The sequence below is a fragment of the Vulpes lagopus genome, chromosome 8 (genome assembly GCF_018345385.1).
Source record: "Vulpes lagopus strain Blue_001 chromosome 8, ASM1834538v1, whole genome shotgun sequence".
Lineage (NCBI taxonomy): Eukaryota > Metazoa > Chordata > Mammalia > Carnivora > Canidae > Vulpes > Vulpes lagopus.
The window spans coordinates 125,635,187-125,661,155 of NC_054831.1; the positions used below are offsets into that span (position 1 = coordinate 125,635,187).

The 25,969-nt window shown below is 54.4% G+C and overlaps 1 protein-coding gene across 4 annotated transcripts in view; it reads right to left on the reverse strand.

The window, feature by feature from the left end:
* EPHB2 (EPH receptor B2) overlaps nucleotides 1-25,969 on the reverse strand; it is a 185,033-nt gene that overhangs the window by 104,880 nt on the left and 54,184 nt on the right. For 3 of the 4 annotated variants that reach the window (XM_041764848.1, XM_041764847.1, XM_041764846.1), the window contains exons 2-3: nucleotides 19,586-19,650; nucleotides 15,769-16,453 (exon numbers count right to left, since the gene is read on the reverse strand). In XM_041764848.1, the coding sequence (XP_041620782.1) occupies nucleotides 15,769-16,453; nucleotides 19,586-19,650 (750 nt within the window). Of the gene's footprint in view, nucleotides 1-15,768; nucleotides 16,454-17,047; nucleotides 17,141-19,585; nucleotides 19,651-25,969 lie in introns of those variants that run through there. The other variant, XM_041764849.1, reaches the window with a different exon arrangement.

Below are 25,969 nucleotides of genomic sequence, written 5' to 3' on the forward strand. Positions count from 1 at the left end.
CCAGCCGATTGGAAAGACGTGGAGCCCGAGGACCCTGACCCCAGCCCAGCGCTCTCACCGAACACCCCCCGGGTCCCCGTGCTTTCCCGTGAATGCTAAGCACATTCTGCATGTACGTGTTGTCTGCGCGAGCGGCGGGGGAGGCGGGCAGGCCAGCCTCGCTACAAAACGGGTCCTATTTGCTTTATGAACGTTGCGGACTTTGGTTCATGAAAGAGACATGAAGAGGACCTCAAAGGGAATTTCTAAGAGACAGAAAATCAATGGCCCTGACATCCTGGCCCCCAAAATGAGTGTGTGTGTGTGTGTGTGTGTGTATTCCACACACACACACACACACACACGCACACATGTGCACGGTCTGCTAGTTGATCCAGTGCATGTACACACACACGTGCTCACAAATACCCATTTTCCAGAGCATGTAGCCCTGGCTTGATACAGCATATATACGTACACATGGACATATGTGCTCTGGCTGGGTCTCCCGTGGGTGGGTGTGCACAAATGCACACAAAGCTATCTGACCCGGAGCACACACAGCCAGGGACACCGACAGGGACCCTCACATGCAAGGAGAGATGTGCACACTTGTTTGATGTGGCACCCACATTCCTTTACACGCACTGGTCCAGCTGATCCAGCACATGCATGAGTGTGCTCCCCACTGCACACACATAGGCTGAGACAGGTCAGAGAGACGGAGGAACACACAAATACTGGGAGTAGTGGGCTGCGGGGTGACCTGCTTGGATGAGAGTACGTACATGTCCCACCCCTGAAACGTATACATGTGCTCATATGTCCAGATATGTTCCAGCCACACAAGTGGATGCTGGGTCAACGTGGGTGTACTTGTGCACATCCAGACACAAAAACACACTCCCAGCAGGCCCAGCAAATGCTCTCACACACCTAATGGGGCCAGGGCACATGCACACACATGTGCGCATGCATGTATGCATGCAAGCAAGCCGGGGTGCTCTGCGCTGACCCAGCGCATGTGTGCATGCACAACCCTCCCAGGCCTCCAGGGAGCTCCCACAGACAGTTCTGACAGCAGGGTGTGGGGGGAGGGCAGCCCAGGGCTAGGGTTGCCAGGGATACGGTTGTGGGGCTCCTAAAGCTGCACGGCCGCCCAGGCAGCACAAAAAGGCCAGCGACCACTCTTAGGTCTTTAAAATGTTGCTAAACAGATGGCAACACCTTCAAGGGAAGAAACTCGAGGCTGGTTTCCTAGAAGAAGCCAGGGTACCAAGAGCCTCTGGGCGCGGAATTTGCTGAGGACATAGGGACAGAGGTGGGCAGAACTCTGATAGCCCCCAGACTCCACCCGGCCCACGACTCATGCTCCACTGCAGAATAGGGTTATGGGGCCTTACGTGCTGTGTGGCCTGGAGCAAGTCACCTACGCTCTCGGAGCCTTACTTTCCTCCTCTGTAAAAGGGGATGGTAACAACCCTGAACATTTAGATAGCAAGTTCCAGGCTAGGATCGGCACCGAACACACGCCACCTGCTGGGTGCTATGCCCTGTGCTCTACTTTCATTATCACTGAATCCTCACGGCTTCATCTATAATATTCCATTTATTATTATTATACCCACTTTATAGATGAGGCGATCAAGGCTTTGGGAAGTGAGTCACCTGTCCAGGGTCGGTCACATGGGGAGTAAATGTTGGAGCTGGTATTTGCACGTAGGCAGCTGGCGCTTACCTATGTTACTAAACTTTCCTGGCAGGCAATGTGGGGTCATTGTCCTCAGGTCACAGACAGTCACAGCTGCCCTGCTGGCCTCACCAGGGGTGCCGTGAGGACCAGGCATCACAGAACCAGAGGCTGTTAGTGCAAGAGTCATTCTATAGGTGGTGATGCTGAGCCCCAGATGCAGGAGGAGAGGGAGGTGCTCTGCAAGAGCCCAGGGCAAGGGGGGCAGAACCCAATTTGGACGCAGGCACTACTATGACTGTGAGCTGCTCCTGTGCTGCTCAATAAAAGCGCCCTGTCTGATTAACATGCCATTCCACAAGCATGTATTAGGCTCCTGCTGTTTGCCCAGACTTGCTTATAACCGAGAGAGGATTATCAACGAACCCCTGTCCCCCGAAGACATGTACAAACAGCTTGTTCTCCAAGAGCTCCGCCAGGGCACTGACTGGTGCCTGCCTGAGAAACATTCCTTCCTGGAGCAGAAGCACCCCCTGCCCCTCCCTATCGCTGTCCATAACTCCTCTGAGCCTCTCCCAAACCCAGTGAGGCTAGGGCTGCAGACCACATTTCACAATGAGGAAATTGTGCCTCTGACCCAGTGAATCAGGCAGCAGGGCCAGGGTCTAAACCCACGACTAGGAGACTTGGGGTGCTGGGTACATCCTCCCCATCTCCTCCAGCTCTCTGTCTGCACAGACCCGGGCACATAGTGGGCTCCCACAAGCTCCTAGAGAGAGAGATGGGCGCCTTGGCAGGCTCTGTGCAGGGAGTACAAACACCATCAGGCCAGCTCAGGCAAGGGAGGAGGGGCTGGGATTACGTTTGGTAATGTAAGAACATGAGTAAGATGTAAAGATGCTCCCTGAGGCCCCCAGCTCCGAGAAGGATTTGGGATTTTATGAGAAATGCTGAGTATCAAGAATAAGGACCCCAGGGTGCCTGGGTGGCTCAGTCAGCTAAGCATGTGCCTTCAGCTCAGGTCATGATCCCAGGGTCCTGGGATAGAGCCTCGCATTGGGCTCTCTGCTCAGCGGTCTGCTTCTCCCTCTCCCTCTGTCTCTCCCCTGGCTTGGACTCTATTTATAAATAAATAAATAAAATCTTAAAAAAAAAAAAAAAGAATAAGGACCCTCCGTCCACTCCTAGAAACATCTGTCCCAACAACAGACAGAGCTGCTGGGCATCTTGGCCACGTTGGTCTCCCCAGAGCCCACCGGAGGTGGACGGAAGAAGCCCAGGCTCACCAAGGGCCTTTGTTTACGATCATCATGAGCATCAGGTGAACGGGCTCTGCAACAAACCTTTTCTGGGTAGCTCCTATGAGCTAACACTACTCTAGAAACTGCAAACAGTGATGGATAAGTCAGAAATGCCTGTCCTCGGGGAGTGCACACTCCAGCTGGGACAGACAAGTAGTAAAGGAACAAACACGTGAACGCACAGTATGTCAGAAGGTGGTAAGACTCACAGAGAGAAATAAGGGAGGGAAGGGGCAGGATGTACATAGGCCTGTGTGTACACATGTGCTCTTCAACACTAGGGCCGTGGGGGGCCTTGGTGACATTTGGGCAGAGACCTGAAGATGGTGAGAGGCATATCTGACAAAAGAACATTCCAGGCAGAAGAAACCACCAAGGAGACCAGTGTGCCTGGAGTGGAGGGGGCAAGGACGAAGATTGGTCAGAGGTACAGAACGGAGGGACAGCCTGTAGGGCCTTGTGGGCTATTTTTAGGAACTTGGCTTTTGCTCAGTATAAGCTGAGGGGCCTCTGGGGGTTCTGAGCAGAGAAGAGGTATGATCCTCCGAATTTTTAGACAGAGCTCTGGCTGTAGGGTGAAGAGGATATTATAGGGAGCAGGGGGGAAGCAGGGTGGAGATGTCCAGGAGGTAGTTGGGTATGTGAATCTGGACTTGAGAGAAGGGGTCTAGGCTGGAGATAAGCCCAGGGAGGGCATTTGAAGCCATGGTGCTGGCGAGAATCACCCAGAGAGAGGAGAGAGAAGGGGAGGCCACTCAGCACTGGGCCCTTGAGGTGATGATGAGCTGGAACTGGCTACGGAGCACCCAGAGAGGTCACAGGGACTCCAGGAGACAGTGTGGACCCAGAAGATGCAGCAGGCTCTTTGTCAAAGGCTGCTGACAGGTCAGGGAAGATGAGGCCTAGGAACTGACCATGGATTGGTGACATGATTTCACTGGTGGATCTGATTTTGAGCAGTTTAAAAAAAATTATTTATTTTAAAGAGAGAATGCAAGTGGGGGGAGGGGCAGAGGGAAAGGGAGAGGCAGAGAATCCCACGCAGACTCTGTGCTGAGTGTGGAACCTGATGAGGAGCTCGATCTAACACCCATGAGATCACGACCTGAGCAGAAACCAAGAGTTTGACACTTAACCGACTGAGCCACCCAGGCACTCCAATTTTGAGCAGTTTCCATGGAATGATGGGGCAGAGGTGTGACGTGAGTGGGTTCAGGAGAGGCCCTGGAAGAGACTGAGCTGCAGGATGGGGGCTGGGAGGGTCAGTGCCTGGGCACCAGGGCCGAATGGGCCTGGCAACAGGCTATGGTCCCACCTCTGATCCTTCCCAGCCATGAGCCTTGGGCAGCTCACTCCACTTCACTGAGCCCTAATTTCCTCATCTGAAGAGTGGGGGTAATACCCTCTTATTTCCCAAGTTGTCGAGAATCAAATGAAATAAGAATTGTGAGGGCAGCCCAGGTGGCTCAGCGGTTTAGCGCTGCCTTTAGCCCAGGGCATGATCCTGGAGACCTGGGGTCAAGTCCCACGTCGGGCTCCCTGCTTGGAGCCTGCTTCTCCCTCTGCCTGTGTCTCTGCCTCTCTCTCTCTCTCTCATGAATAAATAAATAAAATCTTTAAAAAAAAAAGAAATAAGAATTGTGAGAAAATTTTGCTCACAATGAAACTCTGTACAAATATTCCAGGGGGAAGAGGACCAGTTTTGGATTTCATTTCTGGCTCACCATCTATTCACTAGCTGTGAGATCCTGGGCTGGTTTTTTAACCTCTCTGAGCCTCCACTTCCCTCTCTCTAAAAACAAGAATATCAACCATAGCCAGCTCCTGGGGCCTGTAAGGATTTAATAAAGGATTACACCCCAAGCCTAGGACATAAGGCCTACTGACAACAGGTGCTCAACCCACCAATGCGTGTCCCTTCCTCCTTGGGCTTTTGTCTCTGTTACTGACAACTGGGGTCTGACAGGAGGTACAGGGAACGAGGGTAGGACCTGACTGGATGCTGGGCCCCTGGGCAGGCCATTGCATCTGACATCTTTGGGCCTCAGTTTTCACAACCATGAGGTTGGCGATCAGTTGCCGCGGGCCCTTCGCTTGAGGAAGCAGAGAGGACAGGAGGCAATGTGAGTGTGCTGTTTGGGTGCTGGTGCAATGGGAGTGTGCGTTTGTGGGCCTGCTGGTTGGCTGGGCAGACAGGTTACCAGGACTGGGAAACAAATCCATGTGATTAAAACAATAGCATCACCCAACCTCTGTGGGGCTCTGTGGGAAAAGACTGTTTCTCCCCAGGGGGAAAAACAAAGGGCCAGACATACCAGCCAGGGTAGGAGTCCCAAGGCCAGCCCACCCTCAGGGGGACCCTGGCTGGTCCCTCCGGCCCTGGGTTGGTTTATCTGCAGGGCTGTCGGGAGCAGGTTGTCGCATCTCACCAAACCCACCCCCACATCCCTCTGCACACAAACCTTGCATTCTCTGAGCTGCAAGGGACTCTTCCCTGGGGCGGACCACCCCTTCCCACCTGGGATGGACACTGGGGTCCCCTGCGGTGTTTCAGGGGGGGCCTTGGGGTCTCATTCCTGCAGAGACAGAGGTAAAGGATGGAGGCTGTCTCTCTGAACATCTCAGAGAAGACAAGGGGCTCCACAGGGAGCCCCGGAGCACTGGGCTCTAGTCCTGGTTCTGCCCCAGAGTGCAATGTGACTCTGGGAAAGTCAGGTCTTCTCTTGACTTCAGTTATCCTTGTCTCTAAAACGGTGATAGTAACCTTCACCTTGCTTCTCTCATGTGGGTATCATGCAGATCAAAGTATCTCATAGGGTGAGACCAAATGCTATACAAAAGCAGCCTCTAATCTTTTCTGGAACAAGGCAGGGTGTAAGTAAATAAATACTGTACATATGTAAGACATTATAATTACAAATGGCATTTCCCCCCCAAGCTATGGAAAAAAACCCCACCAGTTTGGTAGAGTGCGAAGAATTCTCATTAGGGCTTCAGGAGGCCTGGGTTCTGATTGGAGCTCTATACCTGACAAGGTGAGTGAACGTGGGCACGTCACCCCACCCGCTCCCTGCCCAAAGCCTTGGTAGGGATGGATCCCATGTCGATCGTCGAGGAGCTCTATTAGTTCTGCAGGTTCATGCCCCCCACCTCCCCAGGGAAAGCAGGCTGGGGTGGGGGAAGGGGCTCAGGCTTTGCCAAGCAGGTCACTTCAAGCCTCTTACCTGCTGTGTGGCCCCAGCCAACTCCCGGAATTCCCCTCTCTGGGCCTGTTCCTCCTCTGAGGCCAAAGTTCACACCTAAAGGTTCCCAGTAGGGGGAACAGGGTGAAGCAGCGGGATGGGGGCTGAGGACAAAGGGCCCCAGGAGGGGGTGCCCCCGCAGGGCGGGGGCGGAGGCCAGAGTGGGGCCTGTGGGGCCTGAGCCAGCTGCCGCAGAGCAATGAAAATCTCTTAACCACACAGAATTGTTAACGGCTCCCAAATCCTGTTGTACCACAGGCTTAGAAAGGCTTAAACTGTTAAATGCATAAACTTCCTCAATAAACGGGCCTCTCTCGCCAGATCCTGAAGCCCCGCCAGATGTAAAGGCAGCGGCTGGAGGGAGGGGAGCTTCCCCAGCTGTTTATGGTCTTGTTGGAGTGCCGTGGAGGCAGCCTGCCACCAACCCGTCACCCTGGTGCCTTCGGGGTCCCACGCCAGTCTGGGGCCCAGACAGGACAGCACAGGGGCTCCAGGGGCGGTCGGCCTGGGTTCAAGTCCTGTCCCTTCCTGAGTCACCTCAGACGAGCTGCTTACTCTCTCTGGGCCTCAGTGTCCTCTTCTGCGAAACAGAAATGATGATCTCCAGCCCCAAGGGGGCCTGAGAGTCAGGGAGACCCTGGATGACCACTGCCTGGGCCACAGGAAGCTCCAAACGAATGTAAGCCCCAGGTGCCTGCCACAGGGCCTTCCAGGCACCTCCAAGAAGCGGGAGAAATCAGAAGTGAGGGGCACGAGAGGGCACACCTGCCTCTGCCACCTCCAAGGAGCGTGACCATTGCCCCAGTCTGCTTCCCACTCAGACAGGGGCAACCAATAAGGTGAGTGCGCAGTGAGACACACACGGTGAGCATTTGGTAAATGCGGTGTGGGGTGCATGGGACGGGCTCTTCCGTGTGGCCAGAGCTTCGCTGGGGTGCATGGGTCTCCCTCCTGGAGGCCTTCTCCCCATGAGCAGAAGAGACCCACAGGGGCTCCTCCACCCCTGAGCCTCCACCCTGGGACAGCATTCCAGGGTGCTCAGCATCTCCATACGAAAGCAGCTCGTCCTCCAGAGACCACAGCCATGAGCCTCCCTCTTCTCCTGTCACCTGGAAGCCCTTCTGGTCGCCCCACCAGGGCGGCCCCAGAGTCCTGAGTGTGAGTCCCTCTACCAGTTGCGTGTCAATCCTTTCATTTCCCCCATTTCAGGGGCCCCCGGTAACCTGGGAGGTGAGCAGGACAGAGTACATTCAGGCCTCGCCCCGTTCTGGTTAATCAGTTGTCCCAGCAGGTGGAGAAAGCCAGGTTCACATTCCGCTGTTTACTGGCCGTGTGGTCTTGGGCTGACCCTCCCTGGACCTCAGTCTCACCATGTGTAAGATGGAGCTAATCACATCAACGGGAGATCCGAAAGGATGACGGAGCACAGCATGGAACGCAGCAGCACTGGGCACACAGAGGGGACTGCCCAGCCCTGGCCCGCAGGACTCCTTGCAGCCTCTGCCTCATTCAGCACTTCGACAGCATGGAACTAAAAAGCCTGGCAGCCCCTCTACCTGTCTTAGCTCCCTTAGCCAACATTTCTCTCACCCTATCCTCCACCCCCCCAGTTGGCTGCATCTTGTGTGTCAGCAAGAGGTCAGAGCTAAAAGTATCATTTCTGATCATCTCTATCTTGGACTAATTCCTGCCGTTGGTTTCTTTCATTCTCCAAAGTCCTGGGAAAATGGCTCCTCCTCCAGGCAGCCTTTCCAGCTTTCCCTTGACTCCCTCCTAAGTGCTCCAAGACAATAGTTAGATAGAGCCATCTCCCTCACCCTAGATTGGAAGCTCTAGGAGGGCAAGAAGTGTCTTCATCATCTCTGCAGTTCTCACTTCTGGCCAAGGGTCTCATGCATAGAAGGTGCCTAGGGAAGGGGGTGTTAGGGAGTGAAGTTGTTCAATATTTCCTGCCCGGACCCCTGAGGGAATATGAAGACCATGTCATCTCATGCCCTGATATCAAGATCCTTCCATTTGGTTGACTCAGAGAGGAAACTGGGTGGATGTGGCTCTCCTTCCCTTTCTAAGAACACCCAGTCTGCCTGCCTCTGGAGCTTTGCACCTCCTCCTCCTCCTCTTCACCTGGCTAATTCCTGCTCCTCACTTGGCTTCCATTTAAACAGCTCCTCTTCCCGGAAGTCTTCTTCTGACCACCGTGGCGCTGGGTGGGTTGGGTGCCTTTTACTCTTCCACCTCCACTATCCGCAGATACATCTGTCAACATCTCTAGACTGGGTGTTCCTTGAAGGCAAGGGCCATAACTGATCTTTCCCAAAACCCCAATGCAATGCCTGGCACAGCACCTGGCACATGATAGGCACTCACTATGTGTTAGCCTCCTGGTCCTCTATGATGAAAGATATCACTGACCCCTCCAAGAACCAAAAAAAAAAAAAAAAAAAAAAATAGAAGCTGGTGTTTAGTGAATCTCTGATGGCTAGCTGGCGGGAGAGGTGGACCAATGTACGGATAGAGAGATGGGCAGTTGTAAATAAAGATGCTTTGAGAGTATATAGGAAGGGGAAGTGGGGGAAGGGGCATTTCAACTTTTAATAACTAAGAACTGAATAATCTGAATGTGTTGGCCAGGCTCCCTATCCAATTCCCTTCTCAAAAGGCTGGCCTGTGTGGTCTCAGGCCTGGTCTGAGCCTGGAGGCCTGGAGGGGGTGTCTGTTAGCACCCCCCAACTCCCCCAGCTGGGCGTCTCCATCCCACCCTTGAAGACATGCAGCAGAACTTCTGTGTGGGGGCCTGGACCTCTCCTCCCACCCACCCAGCATTCCAACCCTCACACCCTTTCCCTAGCCAGCATAGGCCCTGCCAGCTGGCGGCCTCCCTCCTCCTCACCCCAAGACTGACCGCACCCTACCCCATGGATTTGCCAGACACATCTGGGCCACTGGTCCAGCCTCTATGGGTAGGGCTGGGACTGAGAGCAGGGTAGGAAGGAGGCCACCCCGAGCGTGGCCCAGGCCCCAACCCTGAAGGCCCAGAGACATCCCCGGGGCCTCTCCCTACCTTGGCTGAGGGAGCACAGGATTCTGGGAGAAAAGCAAAAAATAAAGCGACAGATAGAACATCTCCTGCTGGTGAGCATACGGGGAAACAGGTACTCTGGATGTCTACTACCTGGAGGGTACCTGGGCTGTGCCTTTCTGGGGGGTAACTTGGCAGTACGTGTCAAAGCTCTAAAATACACACATGCCCCCCAGCTCCCCCCCCCCAATTCCACATCTGGAAACATATCTACTCAAATACCAGTAATAGTGCACAAGAATACAGGGGCAGTGGTGTGCATCCCAGCATTCGTGAAGACAGTGAAAAATGGCCAGCAATCTACATGTCGATCAACAGAGGACTGGCGAATGAATTATGACACATCGTTCCTCTGGAATTCCAGGAGCCTTCCAAAATGACACTGGAGATCTAACATGACGCGGAAAAGTGTCCACAAAATGTTAATCAGTCAAAAACCTTTGTGTGTTTCCTTAGTGGGAAGCCCCCTTTTTCTTTACATGTAATCAATACGCGTAAATACCCCCAGAAGGATCTCCAGCAGCCTGTTGACAGTGGCTATCTCTGGATGATTTTAACTTTCTCCTTTTTGTTTCCTAGTACGTTTCTAAAGAGTCTACAAATAACCCACACTGCTTTTGTGATAAAGTTTTTTTTTCCTCAAAATAAAAAGCTCACCAGAGACAAAAAAAAAAAAACCACCCAAAAAACAAACCAAAAAACCCCCACAAAACCAAACCAAAACAAAACAAAACAAAAAAACCATTCACGGTAGAAGACAGTGTTGATAAAAATCCCTGTTCTTGTTTTTATAACAGTTTTCTAGGTATTTTCTCATTTATTCTGCACAGCAGCCTTTGTGTTTATCCTGTTTTGCAGATGGGAAGAGGAAGGCTGGGAGAGGGTCAGTTGCTTGCCCAAGGTCGCACTGTGAGGAAGAGCTGGGATTTGAAACCAGGTCTCCGAGGCCAAGGTCAAGGGGAGAGCAGGGCTGGGGGCTGTCAGGCAGGGCAGGGTGGAAGAGAGGGAGAGGCTATGAGAAGCCCAGCAGCTGGGAACTGGGAGTCTAAGCTAGAGCCAGAGGATCAACATGTGTGTGCAACCCCGCCCCCCATTCCCCTCCCCACTGGCTCGCAGCCCCTCTCCCTGTCCAAGCTAAATATTAAAAATCCCATTACTCCCCAACAGTACGCAGCAAACACGATCACGGTGGACCTGCCTCCAGATCTGCTATAGATGCCGGTGGGCCGTTGACAGAACGGAGGGCAGGGGCCCCAACAGTGGTTTGGATGGGAATCTGATGGGCAGGGGCACAGTCGGGGCTGTGCTAGGGAAGGAGAGACCAAGAGGAATAGGGCTACAGAGACAAACTTGGGGAAACTGAGGCAGGGGCACATTCGCAATCTAGCTCACGAACCTCTGGAAAGAGGGAGACAGATTTGGGCACTTGGGGGGAGCAGCTGCCGCAGGGAAGGAATTCCAGGGCCACCCTCTTGCCACCTCCAGCAGATCTGCTGGTGGCAAACCCCACTGGGGACTGTGATGCTGAGACTGGGGATTTGGGTAGGAGAAGGGGACAGAGTTCTTCTGGAGAAAGTCCCTGGAGTCCCTAACCTGGCAGCTGTACGGCCTGTGCAGGTCCTGTCAGCCATCCAACAAAGAGTGAAGAGACGAATAAATAGGGAGAAGTCATAGCCTAACACCCACACCCGGTCAGGCCCTGGACACCCACCAAACATACCTCAGGGCCTATAGTCATGCAGTTGGTTCCTCCCTCCTTTCACCCCTCCAAATCCTACTCACTCTTCAGGGACTAACTCAAATGCCACCTCCTCCTTGAAGCCTTCCTAGACCTCCAGTCAGAAAAGATGCCTTCTTTCTCGTATTCTCAAAGTGCTTTGATGGGATAGACTTCATTTCTGGAAGGACCATACCATACTCAGACTCTATGTGTCTGAGTCCCCTGCTCAGCCAGGAGCCAGTGAGACAAACTCTGTGTCTCAGGTGCTCTCCCATCCAGCCTTCCCAGGGCGGCCGCTGTCAGCTCAAATGACACCTCTTCCAAGAAGCCTTCCCTGGCCCACCTGGCTATAGCGAGTCTTCCTTTGTTCCCTCTTGCTGCATGCCTTTCCCCCTTGCATTCATCACAGCCTGTAACTATTTTATTTATCTGCTCACTGACTTTTTCCCTCCATCTTCTTCTGTCCACTGACCCAGACCAAAAACTCTGGAAGGGCAGCGAACGTATCCCTCTCGTTCACCTCTGTGTTCCCCGGCACCGGTATGTGCTTGGCTCATAGATGGTACTCAATACACACAGATCTGCCTCGACGTGAGGTTACGTCCTGATAAATCCACCGTAAGTTGCAAATATTCTAAGTGGAAAACTCACTTAATACCCCTAACCTATCAGACATTAGTGCTTAGGCTCGCTTACCTTAAGCGTGCTCAGTTGAGCAACACTGTCTAACACAAAGCCTGTTACATCTCACGCACTTGATTGAACCCAATACCGAAAGTGGAGAAAAGACTGGTTACGTGGGTGCAGAATGGTTGCACGTGTATCGGTTGTTTACCCTCATGCTCTTGTGGCTCACGGCCCAGCCTAAGGAGGGAGTATCATCAGACCACCTGTCACCAGCCCAGGAAAAGATCAAAATTAAAAATCTGCTGTATATGTATCACCACTGCACCGTCGTTACGTTGTAAAATTATGAGTCTGACCATTGCAAGTTGAACCATCATAAATGGGGACTGCCTGTATTTGCTGGAGGACTAAATGGCACACAGAGGGTGCTCAATACATGCTTGAGTGGTTGACTGGCTTCTGTACGCCCCTCCTTCTCCCACTGTGCCCTGCATACGGTTGGCACTGGAGGAAGTTGGTCAGATTGAGTTTAGGCTACAGTTCTGTGAAATGCTCCGGGCACTGGGAACTCCCAGGCCTTCATTAGCCACCCTGCCCACCCCTGGGATGGCCGTGCCACTCCCATGAGGACTCACCTACTCGCCATCTGTCAAGTAGATTTTATCCAGCCTTATCTTCTCAAAATTGTATTAACAAAGCAATGGATTTTTTTCCTATCAAATTATACTTCAGTATTCAATAGATCTTTCCAAACCAAGCTCCTGGAGATTCTGCTGATGACCCCTCGCATTCCTAGGGGTGGATGCTCCCTGGGGTTGTGTGTGTGGCGGGGGCTGGGCCCGTGGTCATCCATCCGGCTTTGAGTCCTGTTTGTCTGGCCAAAGGTATGTTATCACATCACGAGTCGGAGCTAATGGTCCTGCTACAGAAGCATCAAGGCTGCTTGTTTTAAAATGCTGATTCTTGGCCCCACCTCAGAGCCAAAGAACCAGACCTGGGGGAGAGGTTTGTACCAGACCCAGGAATCTGCATTTTAATGAACTTCCCAGCAGATCCTGAGACAGAGTCAAGGCTGAGAATCCCTGAGCTGGAGACCAAGGAAGTACTGTGCCAACCACTCAGATGTGAGCTGTATCCACCATTCCCACATGTCCCGGGTGGGTGGGAACAGAGCCTGTGGGACTTGGGCTGGAACAGCCCCACATCTGGGTGGCTACAGCACAGGACACAGCATCAGCTGGTGTCCTTCTGGATTCCCTGAGCTCATTAATCACACCCGGACTAGCCTCCACTCACACCCCATGACTGACTGGGCCAGGCTGGGCTGTGCCTGTGCCTGGAGTGGGCGGGCTGTAGGTCTGGGGATATGAGTCGGAGGCGGCCAGGGCCTCCTTGCAAGAAGCCCAGACTTGGAGAACCTGCCTGTGCCAGGCAACCTCTGTGATGGCCCCAGTGACCCCTACCTCCTGGGCACTCACACCCCATGTAATTCACGCTCCTGGAATGGGGGCTGAGCTGAAGGACTGGCTTTCAACAAAGAGAATATAGCAGAAGCAGTGAGATGAGGTCACAAAAAGATGGTTTCTGTTGTGGGTGCTCTCTTGAACTCTGGGTCAGTTGCTCTGGGGGACGTCGCTGCCCACGTGGGTCCCTGTGGCCAGGGGCCGAAGTCTATAAACAACCATGTGGGTGCATGTGGACTCAGACCCTACCCGGGCACTGCCATCAGATGACACTGCAGCCCCCAGCCAACAGCCGGACCGCAGCCCCAGGAGAGCCCTTACACCCAAGGCACCCACCTGAGCCCCACCTGGATCCCCGACCCTTGGAAACTGTGTGATTACAGATGCTTGTTGTTTTCAGCTGTGACATTTCGGGATGACTTGCTGGGCAACAATGGGTAACTAATGTACCTCTTCATCTAGGCACCTTCCAGGGACAGTTCTTCCTCCCTCCCTCCCTCCCTTAGCCACGGCCACGCCAGACACCGTACCAGACCCCACAATGGGACACACTGCTGCACGTCCCTGGATCCTTGCAAATCACTCATCCGGAAGGCCTGGGCCACCTATTTAATACATCGGTCTCCCAGGACTCAGCCCCAGTGGCGCCTCCCCTGTTTCACCTCCTTTCCTTTCTGGGCCCACCACAGCCCAGGTGGTTCCAGTCAAAGCCAGCCAAAGGCATCCCCTCCCTTGTTCACTTACAGTCTGTCTCCCCTGCTAGACTGTGGCTCCTAGAAGGCCACGGTTGTGTTCTTCTGTCTTTACCTGACGCTAGGCACGAGGTCTGACACAGAGCAGGTGCGGGTGAGGTTTGACAATAATGCACAACAAGCGGCTGCTCCTGCCCCCCATGGCCCACCACCTCCCAAGGCTGTGCAGTTTACACTCAGGTACAGAAAACTAGCTCTGTTACCTTCCCCCAGAAACCAGCCCTTTCTCCCAACTTCCCTGATTCTTTTCTAGGACCATCACCTCCCCATAAGCTGGAATCCCCGTTTCCTCCTTTCCAGCCTGTCTGCACACACCATCCTTCTCATTTATCCTCCTCATGTCCCTTGATCTTGGCACTGTGGCTGCTGTGTCCAGACGGCCACCATCTCTCGAGCGCGGCCGCAGCTTCCCCACGGGCTGCTGCTCCTATCCCTCGTGCTCCCATTTATCCTCCCAGGAACCCCTCAAATGCTGCCTCAGAGCATGGAGGAGGGAACTGTGGGATGGTGGACATGGCAGCATTTTATAAAGGGGAGGATCACGCAGCCACCTCAGGCCATGCTTTTATCGGAACTTCAGGAATCCTGGAATCAGGTCCAAACTCTTAGCCTGGCACCTGGAGGACCCCCCAGGATCTGATTCCAATGAGGAAAGCAAGAGGAGGTGGTACAAGCAGGCCTTAAATCACCATCAGGCTCACACTGGGGAGTACCTGCCCCAGGCTGGGCTTCCTAGACATCACATCTCATTTAGTTAACATTTATTAAGCTCTTACTGTGTACTACAAGCCATCCTAAGAGCTCAACGGTCTTGAATTGTTGAGTCTTCACAAATACCCTGAGAAAGAGGGTTTCATGAGCAGCCCAGGACAGATAGCCAATAACAGGCAGGGCTGGATTTGAACCCAGGTCTGCCTACCTTCACAGCCTCTGACCACCATGCAGTCCCTCTTACAAACCCACCTATGTGGTTGTTGGCCATAATCAAACATCACCTGTACCACCGCTTATTAGGACTTCTCCTTAAATCAACCCAAGTGGCTCAGGGGTGGGCTTGGAATCACACTACCTGGGTAAGACTCCTGGTTGCCCCACGTACTCTCTGAGCCTTGATTTCTTCATGGAAAATGGGCACCTTGCCTCACAGGCTTCTCATGAGGAGTAAGCAAGCTAGACATATAAAGTGCTCAGCACACAGTACAAGTGGCGGTCAGGAGGCCTGGCTCACGGTGGCCTCCCCTACCCCCTTGAATCAGAAGTAAGCATGTGACACCTCTGTCACTGAAGTGGCATGTGGGCCACCGCATGTACACTCGAGAGCCAGCACGCAATCCACCCTGCACTCCTTCTCTCCGTCCTCATGATCCCCACGATCCAAATGCAGGCTCCTCCATCCGCTTGGCTCCCCGAGGGAGGAATCCCAAGCCGATCCCCAATGGACAGGTAGCATTGCACGAGAAATAAATTGTGATTGTCTGGTCACTTCGGTCTAGCCTGGCCCTGTAGTCCCCCTGTGGGGACTGATGCAGCAAAGGTCCAACAAATGCTCACTTATAAGTGTTACTTACTAGGACTTATTTCCTTACCAATGAAACGACAACACTTTTGCCAATGACGACACACAGCACCGCTTGCTGTTGTTCATATTCATGTAACAATTGAAATGAGAGACCTTAATCCTCGCACCCGCTAAAATCACTTTGCACACCCCGTAGGACATACACATACCGCCGTTCGAGACGTGATCTCCAAATGTCTCGCTCTGAGACACTGAACACCGGCTGCAGATTTGGGAAGCCTGGTCGGCTCCAGGCCACTGCCCTTGCCAGCCTGAGTGCCTGGGCCCATTTCTTCCCCCAGGCCCAGCTCCACAGCCCCCCCGGTGCAGGGGCACCTGCCCCGCCGCAGCCCTTACCTCTGCACACGGTGCCATTCTCCACGGCCTCGAAGCCCGCTTTGCACATGCAACGTCCGATGGGCACCAGCCACTCGCCGTCCCCGTTACAGTACAGCTTGATGGGCACGTCCACCTCCTCGGCATTGGGGATGCAGCTGCCCCGGGCAGCCACCAGCGAGGTGCTCTCGGCCCCCGACAGGGTCTCCTGGAAGACGGCGCCATTCTGGATGATGCGCGGGCACTTGCGGTAGAAGACGCGCACGGCGATCAGGGACATGCAGCCCCCATAGTCCTGGAAGGCCAGATAGAAGCCGCTGCGGGACACGGGCCCAAAGCTCCGTACCTCGGTGTTGATCTTCATGACCCGGCCCCCCAGGTCCACCTGAGAGAAGCTCTCGTCCGCCGCGATGGTGTCCACCTTCACCCACGGATTCTCCATCCAGTTGGGGAAGGTCTTGGTGGCCGAGTCGAAGTCGGCCTCATAGTAATAGAGGTTGAAGGTCTCCTTGCAGGAGCCGGGCACACTGGGGATGCTGCTGCAGTCACGCACCGAGAATTTCATTTCCACATGGATGCGGTGGGCGCCGCGGCGCCGGATGAACTTGGTCCGTAGCCAGTTGTTCTGGCTCGACTCAAACACATTGCACACCTGGTACGTGCGGATCGTGTTCATGTTCTCATCGTAGCCACTCACCTCTTCCCACTGTGGGTGAAATGCTAGTCAGGTGGGGGAGATGGGGCTCAGCCCCAGGGGTCATCTCTCTATAGGGGAGACACAGATCCTGTGTCAGGGAATCTTTCAGTTCAATGGGGGGTAGACAGGGTTCTTACCACTGGGGGCCTCCTAGTCTAAAGGGGGAGGCACAGACTCTACCTTAGGCACCTTCTAGTCTGATGAGGAAGACATGATTCGTATCATCAGAGAACTCCTGAACCGAGGGAGAGACGTGGCCTTGGCCCCTGAGGAATTCCCCCGTCTGTGAGGGAGACATGCCAGTCTGATGGGAAGGGCATGCACCCTGCTCTTGGTTTTCCCCTGATTAATACGGGAGATGTGACCCTCATCCCCAGGGTGATAAAGGACACAGGGCCCCTGCTCCTAGGAAGCTCCCACCTGGAAGGGAAAATGGGGTGAGGCCCACACTGAGGGAATTCCCTTTGCTGAGAACAGACATAGCTTTGTGCTTGGGGAGTACTAGTCTGATGGGGGAGTCAGGACTTCTGCCTACTGGGAGCTCCTATTCTGACCAGTCCTTGCCCTAGGGGATTCCCAGTCTGAGGGAACAAGAGTCCTTACCCCAATGATGAGGAAGACAGGCAATCCTGTTCTGGGGCCTTAAGTGGTTAAGATACCACTAATATAGTTAAGGTACTTGGACGGAGACTTCCCATCCTTCCTGCCTGGGGTAGGTGCTTCGGCATCCTCCCTGGGCCCCAGCCTGGCTCTCCCACACCCAGCTGAGAGTTCCCGAGCCCCACTGCTGGCTGGGGCTGCGCAGGGCCATGGGAGGCTGGGGATGAAAGGCACAGGCCCCATGGTGTCTCCTCACAGACCCTCATAAGCCAAGCTCACTCACATGCTGAGCCTTTGTTCATAATTTTGTGCCCTCCTTGAGTACCCTCTCGTCTTCTCTGTCCATCCTTCTGGAATCTCTTGCAACAGGCTCTCTCTGGCTGCAGTGTTTGCATTCGCTGACTCTCCCATGGACCTTTGGGGATTACTGGCCTGGACGAGGGCCGGGCATGCTTGGCCCTCTTGGCCTGGTCTCCCCAGTGGGGCTGAGAGCTTGCTGAGAGTAGCTACCCATCCCCTCCCTCCTTCTCCTGAGTCGTCCCCTTTGGTATTGAGCTAGCTTTTCCTAGGCTAGACCTAAAAGAGCCAAAACAGCAGAGCACCCCCTCCCACCCATGCTGGTCTGGGGTGGGTGCTATAGCAGGACCTCATTTCTTTGTTATGATTATCACACATTATCATCACCATTTTACAGATAAGCAAATAGAGACCAGGGAAGTGAGGCCATTCAGCCCAGGTCACATTGACCCAGACCCATTCCCATGCTTGTGCACGCTGCCATGAAACACAATGACCCACAGGTACTCCAGGAGTCCTGGGTTTTGTCCCTGCTATGCTTAACTTGATGCATGGCCTTGGGCAAGTCACCTCCCTTCACAGGCCTCTATTTCCCCAACTGCCCAATGGGACTGTGGGTTTGGGGTAGGGGGAGACAAGTGGTACTAGAGGTGTCACCCTCGCATGGGAGTTCTTTGTCCTTTTCCCTCTTCAGATATCTGGGCCGAGTCTATGCAGGGTGGTGTAGTAGCTGCTGGCCTGGGGTGGGTCGATGTTGTGAAAGGCTAGTGCCCGTGAGGAAGGCCAAAGTGGAGCCTGCTGGCCCAGCCTCTACGTCAATGGCGGCTCCGAAGCTCCCTACACTGCATTTTTTTTTTTTTTGGTGGCACCATGTGACAAAGTCAGCCCCTTGTTACAACCACTGCTCTTCTTCAGAACTTAATTAGAGCACTTAATTAGAGCACTCTGCCTTTCTCCCCTCTCTCTAATTAACATGCGGAGGCCCTGCAGCCTAAACACCCCAAATAATTGCGTCCGGGGGCCCCACAGCCCAGCCTGGCCTCATTCCTGCTGGGGTGGGGCTGCGGGCCCAGCCGCCTTCGCAGATGGAAAACTGGTGACAAGAAAGAGCCACAGAGAGAGGCCTGACCCTAGGGCCCTGCCTATTGAGAGCACAGGCCTGGGGTGGGGGGTGGGGAGGATATAGCTCCTTGGGGCAGGGGCCGAGTCCCAGGGGGAGGATCTGGGAGGGGGAGAGGGAAGGGACAGGCTGGGGGAGCCCAGAGCCCTCTCTGGAGCCCAGGGGGATGAGAAAGGAATGATATAAAAATTGATGACCGTGACAATGATGATGGTAGTGCAACTATAGCTACTCATCATGGGGGAGGGGGTTCCCCACTCTCTGCCAGGCACCATGCTAGACACGGTGCAGGAAAACCTCACAACAATCTGGTGCACAGGATGTGGCCACCATCATTTTATAGGTGAGGAAACTAAAGCTCAGACAGGTTCAGGAACTGGCCCCAAATCACACAGCTGGTGAGGGGCAGAACTGGGACAGAATTTCAGGTGCATCTGACCCAATAGCCTGTATGTAAGCGCCAGGCCGGTTGGTGCTGGAAGAAAGAGGAACCTTAAATTGTGCCTGCACTTGCTCTTGAGCGACTCATAGTCTATATGGGCTCAAACCACTGGCCCCAGGGAAGTATGGGACTCATCGGAAGTGTGATGATAAGGGCTCAGGGAGGGGGATTCTTGTTATGGGGACCCAAGAAGGGGGCCCAGAGGACTCCATCAGAGCCCTGGATACAAACCTGAGCCCCATCATTAACAAGGTGTAACAACCTGTGGCAGGCGGCTACAACTGTCTGAGCCTCAGTTTCCTTACCTGTAAAATGGAGGTGTTTCCTCCCCATATGATTGGAGATGATGTGTATAAAGGTGCTTCCGTGATACAGGTATGTGATAGAATAGGTGCTCAGAAAATGACAGTTCACTTTCCTCATCTGTAAAATGGGGATAGAGCCAGTTCCTACTCCCAGCCTCGCGCTGAGGACAGTGGGATAAAGACTGAAAGCCTCTAGCATGTTGTCATGGTAACCAGCACTCCATCAATAGTAGGGGACCAGGAGGGGGGGGGCCATGAGAGGACAGCTCTGGGCCCTCGAAGCAGGGAAAGGCTGGAATTTAGGGGGCATCCAGGCCCTGCGGCAGAACCTGAGGTACTCTGAGGGTCCTCGCAGGGTTTGGGGACCACCGACTCACCCCTGATGGAGGATGCACGATCCAGCCCAGCTCCGCCGTCGCTGTGGTCGAGTCCATCAGCGTTTCTGTGAGAAAAGCAAAGAGTCACTGCAGCCCACCTACAGAGTGCTGCCCATCACCCCAAGACCCTCATTCCTTTGGGCCCATCAGCCATCGGGCTGCACTCCTGCAGACTGCCCTCCCTCGAGGTCTCCCACTCTATAATCCCACCCACTCCCACCTTCCGGGCCAGTCTCTGATTCTCCCCCGTCAGGCTCCATCCCTCAAAGCCCAGCCCCAACCCTTCTATGTGTGGTCAGGCCTCTTCTCAGCCCACCATGTCCCACCAAACCTGGCTCCTGCCACTTCCCTCCCTTGCAGGTGGAGAAAAGTCTTAGCCCGGGGTCTCCTGGGTGGGCAACCATGGAAATTTTACGTCAAACTCAGGGTGTCCGTTTGCTTTTTAGCTTGCGTCAAATTCTCAAAAACCGGAATGTGGCCCTTAGAAAGGCCTCCCTGTAGTCCCAGCTGAATCCTATGAGCTACCCCACCTTGGCTCTCTGGCCCAAACTTCCTATCAGCGACACCCTACCCCCTTCTCCTCCACAGTGTCCCCACACTGGGGCTCCGTCAACTGTCCTAGGATAGGGCCCCAGGAGGGGAGGAGGTGTTGAGGGTGAGCACTGTGCCAAGTGGGTCCAGTCTGTCATCTGCCCTCTGGGGGTTGAGGACATTCAAATGAGCTTCTGAACCAGCCAGCGCCCCACCTGCCCCTCACCCCACCCCACTCCAGCAGCTGGAAGGAAAGAGCCACCCAACCTATGACAAAGAAGACCCCTAGGGCCAGAGGGAGCCCTGGTCATCGCCAGGTAAGGCCCAGGACCCCTTCCTACTACCCCTTCCCTGCCACAGGGAATTCAAAACACTTCTTGAGCTGAACTGCATTGAACAGATTGACATGGGTCCCTTTCAAGCATTCATTCAACAAATCTATCCTGATGCTCCTTCTGTGCCAGGCACCGGGTACCCTGAGAGAGAAAAGGGCGAAGAGCAAGGCCCTCCTGTGGAGTTGTTCACAGTCTGTAGTGGTGATAAGGTGTGAATACAAATAGCCATGACAGAGGAGGCAGAGAGACCTAGAAGGTCACAGCTGACGCTTCCACACCACCTAGCTCTGCTTGCTGCTATGCTCCACTGCGGTGCCCGAGCAGACCTCACTAATCGATCCCCACACCCTGTGGCTGAACGGTGGGTGCTCCTTGCCGCTGTGTGCCAGGAAACTAACACCCACCATCTGAGACGTCATCCCTGGCCCTGTCGTTTTGGAGACAGGGCAGCTGAGGCACAGAGAGGGGAAGTGACTTCTAAAGATCACACAGGAGTTGGTGGCAGAGTGGGAAGTGCCAATCTCCTGCCTCTACCCTATCAACTTCTAGATCCTTACTTGGGTGGCTTGGGCTGGACTTGGGTGAGGATAACGGGGGCAGGGGACATGGCATCCCAGCCACCGTGAAGGTCGAAACGGGAGCAGCAAGGTCTTGAACTAGGGCAGGAGCGGCATGGACGGGAGGAAGCACGCAGCCAGAGGTGACCCGGTCAGACCCGCGAACTGACGACAGAGGATCCAGCAGTGTCCCCATGACCCCCCGTGGCTTCTGTCCATGGTCACTGTGTCCCTTTGCACGGGGGGGGGGGGGGCTGGGGAAGGGGGGAGGAGAGGTGCCAGGGACGGTGGAGTCCAGTGCCAAGGGCGTCCTTTTGATGGCAAATTGGAGGGAAGTTCTATTGTGCTGCTTTGGAGCTGAAAAAAAGGGTTCCTTTTCACACTCCGAATGCTACAGATTTTTCTTCCTGGAGAGAACAAGGGCTGAACTTTTAACCTGTTTTCTCTCATCGGCCTCAGCCAGAGACGCGCCAAGCCGGGCTCTCTGCCTGGGCCTGCGGAACAGCTGCTGGGAGCCGTGTGGAACAAGGGAGAGGAGACTCTGCTCAGGACTAGAAACGGGTCGGGTGGGGGAGGCAAGCCTGCCAAGCAGGTGGCCCCACCCCTTGGCTGGATTCTTGGGCTGACCCAGAGGCCAAGCACTAGAGGATTCCACGGCCCAGAGGAGGGGCTGCGAGCTGACATCCTCATTGTATGGGTGGAAGCTCAGGCCCAGAGAGGGCAAATGACTTGCCAAAAGTCACGGACTGAAGGCTGGTGCTCAAACTTGAGGCTCCCGGGAGCTCCATCCGGGGGTGTGTGTGTGTGTTCCACGGCCCCCGCTCTGCCTCCCACCACACCTGGAACCAGCAAGCGGAGGATTTCAGGAGGCTGGAAGTCAAGGGGCGAGTTGGTTCACAGTCAGGAAGGGACAAAGGAGTGGTGCAGTTTGCAGATCCCTCGGGAGGGATGCAGGAGGCTCCCTTCTTCCCATGACGGTCCTGGCTTCACCCGGAAGCCTGACTCGGGGAGAGCTGTCACCCCTCGGGGCTGCAGCAGGAGGACACCCATGGGGCCTTGGCTTTTGGCTTTTCAGTGTTGACCTCCCTTCACCCTCCACACACATGCGCAGAGCAGATAAGAGCAGGGGTCGGGAGGTCAGAGGGACTTTGATTCCAACACCTGCTCCTCCATCTATTGCCTTGTAACCTTGGACCTGTAACCTTCCTAAGCCTCAGTTTCTCCCCCTGGAAAATGGCCACAGCGCCTTCTGAGCGGAGCCAGGAGGACTGAAGCACAGGGAAGCGTGCTAACTTGGAGCCCAGCACAAAGCAGAGCCTCGCTGAGTGGCAGATATTCTTTTTTTAGACGGAGCGTGGTGCTTTTTGGCTGACCCGGTGCCTGCATATACACACCATTTCCTTTGGGCTCATTAGGTGGCCCCTGAAAGTGAAGGCGGGTCCAAGAGGCTCCCACTACCCCCAACTCCAGACAGTGCTTGCCAACATCTGACAAACATCAGCCTCTTGCTCCAGCGCCATAGCCTCTGGGGAGCCCTTCCTGGTCCGTCTGGTGCTGCTTCCCGGGGATGCTCTGAGTTTCCTCTGTTCCTCTCAAAACAAGTACAAAGTCACATCCAGTTCCCTGGGGAATCTGGAGTTAGTAGTTCTTGCCTCAGGAACCCGGGTGGGTTCAGGAAGCCAGGCCTCTTTCTACCACCAGCATTTCCTTCCTTCTTCCCAGAACTCCCCAGACATCTCCCCTCCAGCCCCAAAAATCTGCAAAAGGAGAGAATGCATGTTCCCTGAGATGGAGACCTGTCTACTAGGAGCCAGAGACCCTCACCAACGAAGACACAATTGATACCATCCCATTTCACAGATGGGGAAAACTGCAGCTTATAGAGGCTTAGGAACTTGCCCAGGGTCACATATCTTGCATTCACTGGCCGTGCTCCCGGTGCACAGACTGTGTCGTGTTCTCTCTCACCCCCATGCCCCACCCGGACGATTCTTTCTGACCGTATCCCCCTCTGCACCTCCTCTGCCTACACCCGAGATCCAGCACGGGGCCTGGCACCTAGTAGGTCTACAGTCAGAGGCTGAAATCACAGCCCACCCCCAGGCTTGCGTTCTGCTCCAGCAGAACAACATTCCTGACTTCAGTCATTGCCACTTACAACCTGTGCTATGTTTAGCTACTATTTTTATTCCAGTGGACTCTTTTTCTAAAGTGCATTTTAAAGAGGAAAAAGTGATCATTATTATAAATGGAAAACCAATATCACTTGCCATAAAGAGAAGGAAAATAAACACGCGACTATTACAATTAAAAATGTTCATCTGCAAACTACCTAACATCATTTCACTTCTCACACTTTGGGGACCGCGAGACTGCACCGAGCTGCTTCTAAAGCGCTAGAAACGTCCCCATCCCATCCCCACTGTGACAATGACAGTCCCTCATGCAGGGGAAGCTGTTTTCGCTGTACACAGATAATTAATCACCACACGAGGTGACGGAGACTGCAACAGGGATGCGTGTGGGGTGCTGTGGGTATGGGAACTGGGTGGGTGTGGAAGGAGGAGAAAATGCTCAGTGTAGGGATGGCTTCCTGTGGGAAGGGACACGTGGATGGAGGCTCGAAGAATGAGTTCGAAGTCAGGAGAGGCTAAGCGGGAAGGGCCTGTGAGCCACAGGGCACCGCAGCGGCAAAGGCAAGGAGGTGGGCAACAGGACCGCCCGTGGGAAGGAGTCGGTGTTGGCAACGCTCAGCAGCTCTCTGAGGCCCCCTGGCTGGACCACATCTGCCTGCCCGCACCCCTGCCAGCTTCTCGGGTGCCCCCCGCCACCCCCTGGCCAACAACACCCGCTTCCTCCCCCCTGGACACTCCCACCCCAGCCAGCCCTGCAGAAACAGTGAGCCCCGAACGCGCTCAGTGACCGTCTTTGAAAAACCCAATGGCTAGATGGGGAGACTGAGGCTGGGGGACAGAGATTCTCAGCACCCTGGACGAAGCTGCAACCGGGGCCTCCAGCCGCTGACTCGGACGGCCCTCCTCGGTGGGGAAACAGGGTTCGTGCCTCGGCAGAGGCTTTGGCCGTCACCCCACTGCGCCCGCGCCCCCTCTCCTTCCTGGAGACTGCACAGAAGAAAGCAATCAGGAGGCCCTGATTGCACGGGCTGGGGAGGCCCGCAGGCCCCTCTGGCTATGTGTGAACGAGCAGTGTGCATTTCAGAAATATTTGAACTCAAAGGGGAGACACACTGAAGTCGTTAGTGTGGAGCCGACAGCAGGGTGGCTGCATGAGGAGGCCCCGGCGGACGCTACCACCACCCCCTGTTTCAGGCCGGCGGACGTGGCCACCCTCTGCTCCCAGGTCCACCCCCGGTCAGCTCTGTCTGACCCCCGCTGGGGCCTCAGACACTGTCTGTCCTAATGGCAGTGTGTGTGTGAGAGAGAGATTTCCAAAGAGACGAGCAGGAACTTTCACGAAGCGCCTCCTGTGTACCGGCACCGAGATGGGCACCCTAAATGCGGCTTCAGGCTCATGACAACCGTTTTACAGATGCAGAAATTGAGGTCCGAGAGGTGAAGCAACCTTCAGGGGCACACAGGCGAGGCTGGCATTTGAAACCACATCTGTCTCATTTTACATCTGTATGACTTTTTCTTTTAAGAGAGAGAGAGAGAGAGAGAGAGTGCAAGCAGGGTGAGCAGGGGAGCCAAGAGAGAGAGAATCTTAAGCAGGTTTCGCACTCAGTGCAGAGCCTGATGAGGGGCTTGATCTCATCACGACCCTGAGATCATGACCTGAGCCGAAATCAAGAGTCAGATGCTCAACTCACTGAGCCACCCAGGCGCTCCCATCTGCATGAGTTTTAAGATGTTGCAGCTGTGGCCTTAAAAAACAGACCACACACACACACACACACACACACACACACACACACTCACCGGGGCTCTCTCTGGGGCTCCCTCTACGTGCTAATTTTCTCCCTCTGTTTAGGCCTGAGTGAGGACAGGAGGGGAAAAAGGAGAGTGTAGCAGGGGACTGGGGCTCAGCCTGTCCAGGCTAGAACCCTGGCTCTGGTACTCTCCAGGGTGTGGCTATAGGCAAGCCTGTGCTCCTCTCTGGCCCTCAGTTTCTCCATCTGTAAAACGGGTTGTATGAGCATTAGGTGACATCAAGTAGGTGAGTCCTGCTGACCTGCCCTCCCCCAGGGTCCTCGTTCTGGGGGAGCTCTGTGTCTGCCTCCTTCACTGCTGGATCCCTAGCCCTGAGAACTGGTTCTGACCTGCAGGAGATGTGTTTGACCTCCACATGGCAGCTGGATGATGTTTCTAAAGTCCGTGTCTGATCATGTCTTAACTGAGCCTAATGCCTGTCAGAGCTCCCGCTGACGGCAAGAGAAAGTTCTAGCTCCTAGCTCCTTGCCCCAAGGCCCCTGCTGACCAGGCCAGTTAGCTCTCTCCTAGCCATGCTCTCCCATGTATCCCGGTGTCCAGCCGTCCTGAAGTTCCTTCTGCTTGCAGAAGGCATCATGTTTCCATGGCCCTGGTCACTTGACCATTCCAGGTTTTTCTGCCTAGAATGCCTGGCCCTTCCAGCTTTGTTAACCTGGCTAACTTCTCTTCCAAAACTTCATTCATGGGCTCTTTCTTCCTGGCAGCTGTTCCTGAATTCTCCTAGGTTAAGTAACAAGATCACAGTCATTCCAAGAGCATTGAATCTACCTACTGTGTGCCAGGCCCTGCACTGGGCACTGGGACATCAAAATAGATCAACAAATCCTTCCCTCAAGGAGGTTCCAGATTAGTGCCTGACATGTGAGCTTTCTACAGAAAGAGGCAGGGGGAGAATGCTGGTCCAGGTCAGGGGCCAGGAAATCCAGGGGCAAGTTAGCTTCGACCAGGAAATTCGCAAAGGTGGAGGTGGCATTTGAGCTGAGAGAAGATGACAAGAGCACGCCAGGTACA